Source organism: Patiria miniata, unplaced genomic scaffold, assembly GCF_015706575.1.
Source record: "Patiria miniata isolate m_02_andy unplaced genomic scaffold, ASM1570657v1 HiC_scaffold_28, whole genome shotgun sequence".
NCBI lineage: Eukaryota > Metazoa > Echinodermata > Asteroidea > Valvatida > Asterinidae > Patiria > Patiria miniata.
In genome coordinates this window covers 6,917,970-6,933,648 of record NW_024037067.1, presented here as the reverse complement: position 1 = coordinate 6,933,648, position 15,679 = coordinate 6,917,970, and the positions used below count along the sequence as shown (strand labels likewise).

At 39.5% G+C, this 15,679-nt stretch overlaps 1 protein-coding gene across 1 annotated transcript in view; it reads left to right on the top strand.

The window, feature by feature from the left end:
• LOC119734725 (nuclear distribution protein nudE homolog 1-A-like) overlaps nt 1-15,679 on the top strand; it is a 51,171-nt gene that overhangs the window by 33,727 nt on the left and 1,765 nt on the right. The window contains exons 5-7 of the mRNA XM_038208265.1: nt 6,685-6,775; nt 11,834-12,013; nt 13,661-13,755. Coding sequence (XP_038064193.1) covers nt 6,685-6,775; nt 11,834-12,013; nt 13,661-13,755 — 366 coding nt within the window. The remainder of the gene's footprint in view (nt 1-6,684; nt 6,776-11,833; nt 12,014-13,660; nt 13,756-15,679) is intronic.

Genomic DNA, 15,679 nt, shown 5'->3' with positions numbered 1-15,679 from the left:
TCTCAAAATGAAGTTTCAAATAATTCCTAAATTAACCAGTTAACACCAGATGATGTGTAAACATGTTTCAATCTGGCAATGTATATTAGCAGGGGTGAGTGACAGGTTCAATTGTCAAGCTTTCCCCTAGTCTCTGGTGGTGGACATGTTAAAAAAAGTACACGTCAGTGGTTACCATTGTTTTTGTACATACTGAGTGTTGAACTTAACTTGGCTGCTGGACACGGCCTGTCATTATAGCAAATATCGCTCCATGGCGGGGCCTCAGAGTGTTACAAAAAGTGTTGTTAAATACGCAGTTAAAGTGAGAATTAACATACAAATATTTACAAATGACTCTCAAGAGCCAGTATTTATGGTGTTTGGCTTGATTGTAAAATTTGGCCAATACATTTTGTCTTTTTCAAAAATGGTATATTTTCGGTCAATAAATAATCCCGTCATCAAGTGATTCAGTAGATGGGTAACAATATTTTTCAATATATTTAATATATCGTCGTGTCCGTGCAACAAGGTCGTATCTCCTAAAATGGGCCGTATGTGAAACGCGAGTTTCAGAATTTCAAAAGGTCGTACTCACTCAAAATAACCCGGATGTACACACAAAGTCAACGGACGTCGAGATACAACCTTGTTGCACGGAGCGTATTCACACAAGATACGTCTTTGTTGCAGAATGGAGTTACGACCTTGTTGCACTGACGCGACGATATTTAAATATCCTGCCAAGGTATAATGACTAGTTACTGGTGGGAATAACATATGTCCCCTTGACATGTACCTCTACATGTACATGGACATGTACATGTAGGAGATCAACAACATTCTCACAAAGTGTTTCTTTATGGTCACCAGTTACTGGCAACATTAAAAGATCACACTGCAGTTGGTCACCACTTCAACCTGCCTAACAGTTGCATTCCTGAATTTTTGCCTTACCTGCCCATCGCACCCCACTTTCCTTTTTGTTCTCTGCTTCCTTTGTCTACCTAGTGTCTACCCCTTCTTTGTGTTGTTCCTTGCACCCATGTATGCTTTTGTGTGCTTGTGTGTCTCTTGCTTGTTTGTTACTGTTCCCCTGTCATAATAATAATAATAATAATAATCCTGGAGTCTCATATAGTTTACCTATCTACCAGTAATAAGGTAAGTACTCAAAGCGCTGATAATTATGTCTCATTTTCAAAGACAGGTAAATGAAGTATGTGAAAATATGAGACCCAATGTGTACCACCTTAATAAGGGTTTACAAGGTGCTGCGGCTCATTTGCAGCCACTGACAGAAACACACCAGGGCAAACCCCTTCTCTTAGTGATGAGTGTTACTGGGTTCTTTTTACGTGCATTGCACAACACACGGGACCTACGGCTTTACGTCCCATCCGAAGGACGAAGCAATAATGGTTAAGTGTCTTGCTTACGGACACAAGTGTCAAGACCAGGACTCAAACCCAACTCTGCTCAGTCTGCTGATCAGAAACCGCTCGGCCATGACATGCCAATATTGTGTCTTTGTGTCTTTGATAATGATCCTTCCAGGATCAGGCCGCAAAGCTTTTCTAATAATAATAATACCGGAGTCTTATATAGCGCACATATCTACCAACAATTAGGTACTCAAGGCACTGGAAATTATGTCTATCAATTTAAAGACAGGTAAATGAAGCTTTTATGAGAAATATGAGATCCATTATGTATCACCTTATAAGGGGCATAAAAAAATTGTCACTCACAACATCCCCTTGCAGTATTTTTACCCCTCAGCTGAGAGGCTCGAGGGGTATTGTCATCGCCTAGGGTGTCCGTCCGTCTTAGCGGTCTAGCCAGACGGAATTGTGGGGTGATAGCATTGTGTTCCCATTATCCCTTTTTCTAAAGATTCTCTTCTGGTGTGATGTTTTTTTATTGTGAAAATAGTGGGGTGATGTGTCCTGAAAGGAACATCACCCCACAAGGGGGGTATGGTCAGAACGCTAAGACGGCCGTTCCAGCCAGACGGAATTGTGGGGTGATAGCATTGTGTTCCCATTATCCCTTTTTCCTGGAACGTCCGTCCGGGCAGCTTAGTTTCCGGATGATAACTTGAGTTAATAGAAATGTTGTTTGGGGTTGTAACTTTGGTAGGGAGTTGCCCTTGGGAGTAGGCAAGTTGGGATTGCTTTTGGGGTTCAAAGGTCAAGGTCACCATGGTGAGTTAAAGGTAAATAGTTTCCGGATGATAACTTGGGTTAGAAATGAGATTTTGCTGTCTAACTTTGGTAGAGGGTTGCCCTTGGGGGTAGGCAAGTTGGGATTGCTTTTGGGGTTCAAAGGTCAAGGTCACCGTGGTGAGTTAAAGGTAAATGGTTTCCGGATGATAACTTGGGTTAGAAATGAGATTTTGCTGTCTAACTTTGGTAGAGGGTTGCCCTTGGGAGTAGGCAAGTTGGGATTGCTTTTGGGGTCAAAAGGTCAAAGGTCAAGGTCATCGTGGTGAGTTAAAGGTAAATGGTTTCCGGATGATAACTTGAGTTGGAAATGAGATTTTGCTGTCTAAATTTGGTAGGGGGTTGCCCTTGGGGGTAGGCAAGTTGGGATTGCTTTTGGGGTTCAAAGGTCAAGGTCACCGTGGTGAGTTAAAGGTAAATGGTTTCCGGATGATAACTTGGGTTAGAAATGAGATTTTGCTGTCTAACTTTGGTAGAGGGTTGCCCTTGGGAGTAGGCAAATTGGGATTGCTTTTGGGGTCAAAAGGTCAAAGGTCATGGTCACCGTGGTGAGTTAGTTGAGTTAGAAATCACATTTTGCTGTCTAACTTTGGTAGGGTTGCCCTTGAGTAGGCAAGTTGGGATTGGTTTGGGGGTCAAAGGTCAAGGTCACCGTGGTGAGTTAAAGGTAAATGGTTTCCGGATGATAACTTGGGTTAGAAATGAGATTTTGCTGTCTAAGTTTGGTAGGGGGTTGCCCTTGGGGGTAGGCAAGTTGGGATTGCTTTTGGGGTCAAAAGGTCAAAGGTCAAGGTCACCCTGTTGAGTTAAAGGTTAATAGTTTCTGGATGATAACATGACTCTGGTTGAGGGGTTTCAACAGCAATGCTGTTATTTTTAAAGATTGCATATATATTTGTATGTGAAAGAAATTCCTGAAATCGTACATCAATTGCTAACATTTGAAGAAAAGAACATACAGATTATATCAGTGCAAAAACTCCGTGATGATGTCATCAAACCCGAAGTTTCAGATGGAGTTGGCATTTGATCATCAAACACAGTTTCTTGCTAATAAGATAGTTCTCTTTATTATAACTGTAATTTATCACAATTCTCGATCGGAATGGAGATTGCTCACTAACCTTCCTGAATTGTCTGGTCTTCTATTTTGTTTAAATCTTACTTTTCAACTTAAAAACTTCTGGCAGTGGTTCAGTCCTTCTGATTTGAAAATCACAGGCGTGTGGAAAAAGGCACACCTGGATTTTTCTAGGTGTGTGATTTTTTTCTAGGCGTGTGATTCTGTGGTCCAAGCTGGGACTGATCAATCTGGTATTTCTTTTTTATACTATTCATCTTGGTTTACAGTGAACTTAAAAACCAATAACACTAACACCCCCCCCCAGAAAACACATTATTTAATTAATAGCTTGGTTCAAAACAAGAAAGTCAGTTAATGCACAGTAAATCTCACAACACTGACAGCTAACAGTTGAAATTACATGTACTTTGCGTTGTAACAGAACTTCATAATAATAACATCAGGAGTGCAAACTACTCCACTTTTACTTTGACAACCATGTCCTTCCCGCTGTCATCATCTTGCTGTACCCTGTACCCTATGTCGCCCATTCCCTCCCACCTCTTAAAAATACGAATCAGTCATGATTAAACCAAAATGTGCTTCGCGAGCTAAGTTTTGTGAAGTAAAAACATGTGTCAAGTTTTGTAACGCCCACGGCCGTGTTCTGTGTGAGGCAACCTGATTGGCTGGTGACAATAACTGCACCCAGTTTCGGCCAATGGCGTTTAAGTTATCAAGTCTGTGTTCAGCGTTCAGCTTTGAAACAAGGCGTCCGCTTGTTTTACTGTGGGCAGTCAGCTTGTACACACGTGCGTATTCACCGTATGTCGTGTACAGTACATGTACATTCTACGCACAGTCTGGTAGCGCCCGCTTGCCCCATGCAGTTTACAACATAATGTACATTTAGTGCGTAATTCTCTACACGTGCTGAAACAAGGTTACTGTTCACGCTGTCAACAATCAACATGGCGTTCCACACTGCCCAGCTGTTTTGCGATATAAACGATATTGGTAGGCCTAATGCTTGATTTTTTTCTCTTCTCCCACGTACTTTTTTTCATAAATTACGGAGTATAATTATGCTGTAAACGTATGCCGAGGTGTGCGGTACAGAGGGATCCAGGCGTGGGATTATTGACACCTCTCAGGAAGCTTTTAGGCTTGCGATGGCGTCAAGGGCGGATCCAGAACACGATTTGGGGGGGGGGGTGGCCCAAAAAACTTTTGTCACCCAAAAAGTGGGTCAAAATTTTTTTGGGATTCTAGATGCTCTGTGGTGCGATCTGAGGCAATTTCTGACCATTTTAACCAATGTTTTTTTGAGGAAAAGATGGTGGTGTACTCATTGCCTGCCTTTATTGCGATGTCACATAAAAAATATAAAAAATTGGTTTCGTTTTTGGGGGGGGGGCCATGGCCCCCTTTGCCCCCCCCCCCCCCCCCCCCCCCCCCCCGAATCCCTTGGATGGTGTGGGGGTGCGATCGCACGCCTCAAATCAGAAGGACTGTGGTTTGATATTTTTCCTGTTTAATGCCTGTGAGAATAAGTATGCACACGGTATGTGAGCGGAGGTGCATTCTCTATTATTGCGGTAGGTGGAAACTGGTTTCTTCAGTGGCCTCAACAATTTTTATTCCTACTTACGTTGGACCTATACATCCCCTGAAATAGTCTGCTAATTACCTAAACAGTCCATTTTGATTTAAGTTGGTTAGGCCTGCATAATGAGACCCCCTGGCCCCTTAGGAAAAAATGGTTATCACTGAGACAAGTCTACTGATTGATGATTCGCATTTTTAATTCTTCTTTTTAAACAATTCACCAGAAAGTCCTTAGTTAAGGATGACCAGGATGAAGATCACCACTAGTATTAGTTGCCGTTATAGTCCTACTATACATGTAGTATGTGAGATTAAAGGGAATATACAACATTTGCAACATCGAAAAATAAAACTACCAAGTTTTTACGAAATACCTTACTAGGATGTTTGTAAATGATAGTCTGAAGCATCCTGTAAAATTATGGCACCTGGTGTGAGGTCATTTTCAAGAAAATGGTATTTTTGTATACATTTCCAACGGTGGTCGGCCGACCACCGTTGAAAAACCTGACTATTTTCAACTACTGCTCCAACTTTACACTTTTTTTTCAGTCCAAATTTTGTTTGCTATTGGTTACATGTTCATGAGCGGGTGTAGGCCAGCTAGACTGGTTCCCTTATCTTACACTTTTCCGACATCTATAATTGATCCATTTTATCTTTAGTGGAGTCAGGAAACCAGACTATATAAACAGTTGTGTTTTTGTTGGTTTTTCAAGCATTTTAGAACACAAAACTTCAAACATGTCAGTTAAACAACATTTGATCTATTATACTAACCCCTCAAATAGTTCATTTCTGAAAATTACAGCAAAAGCCAATGATGTACATTCCCTTTAACATAAAACATTGTACTAACAAAAAGTCTGCTTCCAGAATGTGCATATTTGAGTGTGTTCATGATGATGATATTCAAAAACAACCACAAAGCAATAACATACCATGTTCTTTTGGAGCAATTAAGACGAGTTCATAAATGCTGACCTTCCATCCCCCCCCCCTTTACAATCATTCTTTGTGTTGAAATTTGTTTAACAAACTTCCTCATATTTGTTCTCAACACCTCATGTTCGTTCTTTACCAAACGTGATCTATTTTTTTTTTTTCATCTCAATAATTCTTCAAGAATTCACAAAATGGAGTGGTAATTATCTTGGGAACAACTGTAAAATGAGTTTACAAATTAGCTGCACCTTCTAGCTGAAGTTCAGTTAACAATGATTAAGTAACAACTGTTTAAATTGAATCTCGCTCAATTTTTTTCTAGTAAGTTTACAATTCTCCACTCATTGAAAATTTGAATGTCAAGGTGTTATTGAAACTCAAGTTTTGTGTACATCGAAGTTTTAAAAAAATTCCCATTGGCATTATTCTCAAACAGATTCACAATCTTTTTTAAGATTCAAATTTCAAAGTGATCATGTCAATAAGATATCTGCAAGTAGAAATTGAAGGCGATTTGGTTTTCGTAATGTACATGTAGTGTAACTGGGAAATTCTGTTACTGACCTCATATTATTTGTAATTCGTAAACGAAATGAATTAAAAAAAAATGAAAAATGGAAATAGAAGGTAGTGGTTAGAGTAAAAGAACAGAGATGTTGTTTTGATCTTGTACAAAAAAGGGACTTGTAAGCCACATGCTTTGAAGTTGAACACAGGAGTCTGAATGTCATTCCGTTACCCTGGAATTGCCCATGTCTATTAAACAGTTTACATAAGGCAATGTGATATCATGACAATGAAACTATTTATATCATTTGATGACCTTAAATATCTCATAATAAATTTTTCTTTCCTTGATAGGCAATTGAGAGGAATGCATTTCTGGAGAATGAACTTGATGAGAAGGAAAGTCTGGAAGTAACAGTTCAGAGAATGAAAGATGAGGCACGAGGTAGGAATAACATCATTCCCCACTAATGATGCTCATATGTATAGGCTCCATGCTTGTGCTCTGAGGGTAGGGGTTTGTAAGCATTCAACTGCATATTTTTTAGGGCAGGTTTGAGACTGTTTGTTGAATTTTCAGTTACACGTTCATGTTTTATTTCCAGCAAATGTTGCCATCAACATAAATAATCAGTTTTCTTAAGTGTTTCATACTTTCAAAGGTCAACTATTTAACATTACATCTGTACCAAATTCAGCGCGTCCCAAAATACTCGCAACATTTTTTTGCGAGGCTCTAGCGTCACCGCGGAAACACGTACCGCCATAATTTTTATATCATTTTAAAGCTTGGAATCTTAACTTTATCCCTGGTAAGTATTGGTTCGATTTTCAAAAGGGTTTTGAAATGATGTGTGTTCAAATAAAGGCATGTCAACAATAAACTCAACCGATTTCAGGGAAAATCAATCGTGCATTTTTTCTAATGTGGAAATGGTTCATCATGTCCATGATGTGACAATCTCGCTACCTTTAACTTTTTGTGTTTCGTATTCTTTTTGATTCACGCTTAAAGCGTGACTCGAGTTTGCATCTGATGTACCGCATCATCGATTTTCCTTGAAATCAGTTGAGTTTGTTTTCAACATGCCTTTATTTGAACAAATAAATTTAAAACTCTTTTAAATAGAAACCAATATTCTCCAGGGATAAAGTTCAGATTCTTAGCTTTAAAATGGTATATATTTAATAATGGCAGTACGTGCTCGCGCCGACGCTTGAGCCTCTCAAAAATAAACTTGTGGGTATTTTGGAATGTGCTGTATAATGCTTGCCAATAAATAGCAAGTTACTCCAGCTACAGGCTTGATGATATGAAGGAAATTGGTCCCATAGTGCCATCAGTGTTGAAGTTTGGTCCGAGTCCGAGTCCGAGTCCAAGTCAACTCTCTGTTGAGCGGGATCCATTAAAATGCATGTCAATACTACTATGAAATATCCAGATGTCTTTGTGATAATAAAACAATATTGGAAGCCTGATCTTAATAATAGTCATACGTGTACATACCTAAGACGTGGGTGGTCTTAAACCGCCATTCATAAATACCTAAGACAGTTTACGCATTCCTATTGGTCGAGAGCCCGTCACGTGGCCGGTCTTAAACGGATGATAAAGACATGGCTAGCTGGTCTTAAACACTTTTCCAGTGTCACAATAAAATGTGGACTCCAGTGCCTCTTATCGTTTCATTGGTTGAACGTTCACAATCCTCACGTAGACATGCGCAACACTACCAGGGAGTCAGAATTTTATAGTTTTAAATTCAAAACGCAACGCGCCAGGTGCGTTCTGCGCGACATCGGGCAGAACATGATACGCACGCGTCAATCTCCATAAAAGGGTTGTTTACATCTTACTCGCCAGCTGAACACTCCATTTTGCAAGAGGGATGTTTCAAAAAGCATAAAGTGAATTTGTTGAACAAAATCGGGATGTTTTGAATGAATTATATGATTTTTTTTTTACCGAAAAGGTATTTATGAATGGGAATAAATATGTGCTCCGTCGGTATTTATCACTCTGTTTAAGACCACTTAGAGTCTGGGTGCTGATAATTACCCGAGCCGGAGGCGAGGGTAATTATCAGCACCCAGACTCTAAGTGGTCTTAAACAGAGTGATAAAAACCTCCGGAGCACACATTTATTCCCTTATTCATAAATACCTAAGACAGTTTACCCATTCCTATTGGTCGAGAGCCCGTCATGTGACCAGTTTTAAACGGTTGATGGTCTTAAACACTTTTCCAGTGTCACATGAAATACTATAAAATCCGGTGTCTTTAACCCTTTTATTTCAAAAAATTAAACGATATGATATGGAATAAAATTGAAGTTTAATTGTAATTCTACTGAGTCACCACTAGCACTGAAGGACTTACGTGAGATTGCTTCAGAGAGCTCATTATCTTAAACAAAAGAGCGTGCCCCTATATCACGGTGCCCCATACACATCAGGGCAGTTTTGTACATGGAACGTTTGCAGTCAGCCAATGGGAGGGTATCAGAGTCGAATACTCTAAATATTTCTGTCATTTATGACTTGGGACGGAACGTAAGTCCTTCAGTGCTAGTGGTGACTCGGTAGAATGACAATTAAACTTTCAATTTCAACTTTATTTCATTTTCATTTCGTTTAATTCTTGAATTCTACCTCGTCACCACATAGCACCTCGGCCTTACGCGAGATGTTTGGAGCAACTCTGACTGCAAATACAGATTAAAGGACAGCAAGTACATGTTCACCAAATACAGGTGTACAACTTCCAAAAAGTACATAGACTTCAAATGACATTGGGTTATTGGAATAACATCTTTTTCACCCGATATTTTATTCATCATAAATGTGCATATTTATGGCACTTCCTGTATTATCAGTAATTCAATTTTGAACATTTTATACATGACTTGAAGTGAGAGCGCCGGTCCTTACTCAGCAAAATACAAAGTTACTTCTTTACTGTATTTTCAGTAGAATAAACATAAATTAAAGTTGAAGTTAAAGCGCCGGTCTTTAGCGGCATTGTGATACAAAAGTAAGTTCTAGCTAATTCTTGCCAAGAACCCCATCAGCAAAAGCGGAATTTCCAACAATACTTTTATTGTAGTCCTCCGTGTAGGTGGAGCATTTTGACCACCCATCAGTTTTCATAATTGCATCTATTGACACTCCGTACCTGAAAGCGGTACTACATGATGCTGATCTGGTACTATGTGCGGTTAATTTCTCAGTATCTATACCAGCTGTTTTCAATGTACCTTTGATCCAACGGCCGATAGTTTCTGAACCTGCGGCTTTGTGCGGCTGAACATAACTTGAGAATAATCGTCTCTCAGTACCTCTCAGAGGTTTTGTTCTTTGCAGATAATAATGAAGATTGATGCAGCGACTTGTCAACATGGTAAATTCAATCATCCGTGCGCTTTAATTTTGCCCTTTCATTGCAAGCATTAGCATTCCTAGCGCTATCAACAAATACTTGCCGAACTTCCGAACCGTCCATTTCGGTTCGGTTCGGGTTCAGTTCAGACTTGGCGTCCCGTCTGTAGTTCCGTTTTCCATAACCCTGTTTCAGGTTGGAGAAAGAACCCGCACGCTTGCCAAATTTTTGGCCCACTTTGTTTGTCTCCTGAATGTCTTTGCATTGTTGTGAAAGATTATCACCAAACAAAAGCCCAGTTACGGACCTCTGTGCGGAACAGAGACTAGCGAACTGCCGATTCAGGTCAGGCTTAATGAATTCTCGGCGACGTAGATTAAGCTCATCTCTTGCGTAACCAATTATAGCTACAGAGTCACTGAGCTTTGTAATGAGAGCCTTTTGGTTTTCATTCGCATTTCCCATTAAGGATTGCATGCATTGAACAATCAGCACGATACTTTTGAGCAGTGCCTGTTCAACCTTTTGGAGTTTTATATCTGTAGATCTAGTTTTTGATTGCAAATTACTCCAGATTTCTGGATTAACTTGAGAGTGTTTGAGTTTCTCAATGTTGGATGGCCGTTTAAAACTATTGAGTTATTCCTGCAATCTTTTCATCCGACGGTTTGTGTCGGAGCACTTTACTCACTACGGCTGCCAGTTTGTCGTCGACTTTTTCCCCAGAGTCTTCACCGGAGTACAACTGTTCAATGGCGTCGAGTACTCCTCCTGAAGTTTCGTCTTTCCCTGGTTGTAGAAGAAGTTCGATTGCCTTGTCAGTGACAATGGATTTGTCGCTTGAGGAGACCGTTCGTCAGTTTTCTGATGTGTAACTGGTCTGTTGTCGAGGGCAGACACCACTGTTGACTGCAGTGTCTGCATGGCCTCGGCGATTACTGCCATTTTGTCCTGCATAGCCAAGAATTCTTCTTGACTAACAACATTGGTTGTTGCAGTTCTCTTCCTGGCTTCACCGAGGAAGTTGACGCCAGCAGCTTGCCACCAGCAATGGAGCCCGAAGTAGATGGACCTGGGTCCAGTTGTGTCCGGGTTTGCTCGCTGTCCGAAGCAAGCAGATCGAGTAGTGTGGGCTCCGAAGACATCTTGGGTGATAGGTACTGGTCACAAAAATGCACTGAGGCGTATGTGCTGGGGCACCGTTATATAGGGGTGCGCTCTTTTGTTAAAATAATGAGCTCTCTCATGTGTGACGATAGAATACCAGTGGCAGGTGCAATCTCATGTAAGGCCAAGGTGCTATGTGGTGATGAGGTAGAATGGTTGAACGTCATCCTCATGTAGGCATGTGCAATACTACCAGTGAGTCAGTATTTCTTAGACCTAAATTCTAACTACACCTGCACAACGCGTTCTGTGCCACATCACTCAGTATGTGCAACGTGCGTGCCAATCTCCATATAAGGAGTTGTTTATGACAGGGACTTACCATAATACAGCTAGAGGGGTGATTCGAAAACCATGAAGAAAAATTGTTTTTATAAATTGGAGATTTATAAATTTTGACTTGTTTTGACTTTTTGGCTGAAAAGTTTTGATTTTTTTTACCGAAAAGGTATTTATGAATGGGAATAAATATGTGCTTGGCTGGTATTAAACTCTATGTTTAAGGCAGGTTGGAGTCTGGATGCTGATAATTACCCGAGCCGAATTCCCTTGTTAAAACACCAGTCAGCACTGTTTAAAACCAGTCTTAATCAGTGTGCGAGACCATTTTCTTCCGAGTATCTAAGGAAAACACATGTACATATATATGACCAATGTGAAAAATGTGTGTGAATTGTAAATTATTTGGAAATAAAGAGCACAAGAATAATGAATTATAGTACAGAAAATAAGACTGAAAACCTATGAAATTGCTCAGGGAACATATTAAATGACAAGAATTTATGCTGCCAAATAACAAGAACTTAGCAAGGAAATACCATGATTATGTGTCAATCCGTGCATAAACACTTTACTTTAAACATGTAACCTATTAACCTTTTGAAATGTGAGGTAAGCAATGTGGTGAAAATCTGATTGTAAGGTCTTCTTGTTTGCATTGAATGTTTGATCCAATAGATATGGCCCATGAATTGGCAGTAAAAGGCAAGATGATGACTGTAAGGAACTCACAGGTTTTACCAGACAATGATAGGATGGACACGACCCCTCAGAAACATGGCAATACAAGGCTGCCTGAAACAGACAACAAGGTCTTACACGAAGCAGAAACTAATACTACTCCTGGATTAAACAGAGGTTTGTATGTGTATTCAAATTTGATAATGTGTTAGCATATGTCTTTTAGGGCTAAATTATTTAAACATTTAGTTATTAAACAAAGGTAGTCCCCAACCTTCATTGTTTTTCATTGTGCAAAAACTGAATCTTTTATGGATTTTTGAATTTGATAAGGTGCCTTTTCAAAGTTCTGCAACTAAAGAATTACAAGTTTGATTGGTTTGTTACTTGGTATGTACAGAGACAGGGATGTGTTATAGGTAAAAATTGAGGTGACATCATTATGATGTCATCGTTCGATATTTTATTCACTGCCAAATATGTGATGTCACTCACAGGACAACGCAGTGCAACCATGGTTACCGGTTCACGCACACTGCAGTGGCCCAATATGATCGCAGTGTTCTACCAAGGTGGTTGTACATGTACATGTAAACCCAAGTTTTGCAATTGGCTTGACTCTCCACTGGGTAGCCAGAATATGCACAACGTGGTTTTAACTGGTGTGGGGCAATCTTCTGCAAACACTTTACCCGGTTTAGGTACTAATTTGTGAACATTTTCTGTACAAATAGGGTTTAAAATTGCTGTCTGTGATTGTGTGTGCCAAACGTACATGTGCACATGAAATTTGTCATGGTGGTCATTGCATCGAGGAGGTGCTCCTGACCTGTAGAGGAGGTGACGTCACACTTTAGCAGTGAAGAGATGTTTGTAGTTTGAAGTTTATCTCCTTATCTCGCAAACAAAACATGATAAATTAAAATTCTTTGAATATGCACAGAACTGTGACATGTATGACATCCTCATAACTTCTTCAAAAATGCAATTAAAAAAAAAAATATAAGGGAAGATTCGGTTATCATAAAACTTGATGGGTAGTTTGATTAAGTCATCAGTATGCAAAATCCAAAATGATGTCTTGATGAGGTCATCGATTGACTTTAAATATTTTTTTTCTACTTGCACAATTTGATATGAAATGCAATCAGATTGACTTCAAGCAAGGCACAAACAAAACCAGTAGTACAATCAGTCCTAGACATCAACACAAGAGACGTCATGATGACATTATCAGGAGTCACATGGCTTCAGCTAAAAGGTGCATTATTCAAAGAGTGGTATCCAGAGAACCAGCAGTCCGATTGGATTGAAACCAAATTGAGATGACGTTGTGATGATGTCGTCATGTAGATTTTGATGGATCTTAAAATTTGTTATTTCTGTTAAGCAAATCTCAAGAACGAAACATGCTAGTTTGTAATGAAATTGTTTGGTTTAGAAATATGCTCAAAATTGTGGAAAATAAGTTGAACCTCATCATGTACTAGTGTTGTTACCACAAGTACAAGTATCAATGATTATCATTTTAATTTTACACTGAAGAATGCATGGCGGTAAATTGACAGTTTTCTTTGGGGTATATAATTCATTGAACCTTTTTGTAATTAAAGACCTTCAAAAAGAGCTGAACAGCTCTGTGGTTGTTCAGTTACAACCACATCCTTTAGTTTTCGATTGCTTAGTGACACATTTTAGTGTTACTTGTACATTTGTGTGCAATGTTAAGTTTTTTTCTGTCTTTTTGTTTTTTTGGGGGGTGGAAATAATGTGAATAATTGTTCGTAGAAAATAAGCTGAATGCCTATTTTTTTTTGCCATCAGCCGAAACTGGTGGAAGTGCTGGATTCACCCCATTAACGCCTTCTGCCCGAATCTCAGCTCTTAATATTGTTGGCGATCTACTTAGAAAAGTTGGGGTAAGTCTGTGAATCCAGTACTTAGCTACATGGATGTACATGTAATTGTTGAGATGCACTCATACTTCATGTGTTACTGAAGGGCAGTTCCATGCCAAAGTGGACATAGCCACCAAAATTTCAAATGGAATTTCTTATAAAGTTTTGATTTTTATTGGTGTCAAGAAACAAATATCTGAAGTTCATGAATATATATTGTATCATCTGGATTCAGTCATATTGGTTTTTGCAAGCTTTTGAATAAAGATGTGTCATTCAATGTTTGAATCAAAATATTTGGCTAAAAATTGGCAATTGGAAAATTATCATTGTTAATCAAAATCAAATGTATTTTAGTGTCATTTAGTAGTTCCAGTACTGAGGATATCTCCTGAAATTAAGTGTAAGAAATGCAATTTTGTTGGTTTTAATTAAGCTGGGTGCAGTCAATGTTGAGGTCTGCCTGTTGACCAGGTTAACTTGTAACATTATGTTTTGCACAAGTTTTTCTGTTAACATCAAAACAGTTACAAATACAGGGTGTTCAAAAAAAAAGAGGAAACCAAGCTTATTTGGGTGGCATGGGTGGCTTGTGCGTAAAGCGCTCGCCTCTCACCAAGGTGACCACGGTTTGAATCCTGGCCGTGGATCACATGTGAGTAGAGTTGTGCCACGAGGGTTTTTCTCCGGGCCCTCCGGTTTTCCTCCCTCCAAAAAATCAAACACTTTTGATCTCAGGCTGTGCTCCGTGGTCATATATGGGTCGATGTGGCCGGCAGCCATAGGCGCCTTTACATGCCAGCGGCCCTACCACGTTGTAGCCGCGTCCTTCGCAATTCAGCATACCAGCTGCGAGTAAGGATGATTAGTCTCCCAAATTATTATTATTATTATTATTTTGTTGATTTCTCGGGTATGACTAATTATTTAGGAAAATGGCAACCACCATCTGTTACATATCCATGACCCATGTCATCTTTTTCTTGACACAACAAACTCCATTTTACCGTCACGGATGACTGAGCACCAAGTGATGTAACTGACATCCCAGAAACAGGCCTTGTACCACATGCACCATAAGACCAATTGACAGTTATCAGAGAGAGAGACGTTATCAGGAATGCGTTCACAGCAGAACCAGGGCAGAGATTTGCGTTGAAAGGAATGGGGGTCATGTTGAAGGACAGTGGGATTAATGGGGACAGTGATAAACCTTGATATGTTTTAGCAATTGAATAAATGACTTTGATAATGTACGTCCTGGATTTTGTTATTTTCAACATACCATAGAGCTATATTAAATTACTAGAGTGCTAACTCCTCATTCTTATGCGCTGACATTTTGAATTCATGTGCGTGTTTGTAGAACATAACAAAATTAGATGGATTGAATTTTGAAAGTGTACTCTAAATGCAACGGGCAAGGAGAACATACGCAAACAACTTAAGCGCGTCATGACGGTTAAAAAACGTCAGGGTAAAAATCATCTGCACGCGTTTGCGCGATTTGCGCATGCAGAACAAAATGAAAGGTTCATTTGTTTTGTTTAAGCTCAGCCGTGCATAAATTTAGGCCTATATTATGCTAGAAATCCTCAGCACTGCCCCAGTATGTCACTGGCTCTGTCTCAACATATTGACAGTGATTGCTGGAGGATTTTGCAGGATTTAGGCAGTGGTCACCCCTCCAGGGACCACATTCAAGAAATAATGGATGATTTTGCAGGATTGAGGTTGCATCGTAGCAAAAATGCCTAGGGAGTTAGGGTTAATAAGTAACAGTTCTTTCATTTTCTCCCTGCAATCTATTATACAATTGTTTGGAAGTACTGACAACTTTACAGGATGAGGTTTTAAAGCTGTTTTGCTTTAAAAAAAAAAAAAAAAAAAAAAAAAAAAGAACCAGACATGGATCATATAAAATTGGCCAGCGGAATTTACTTAG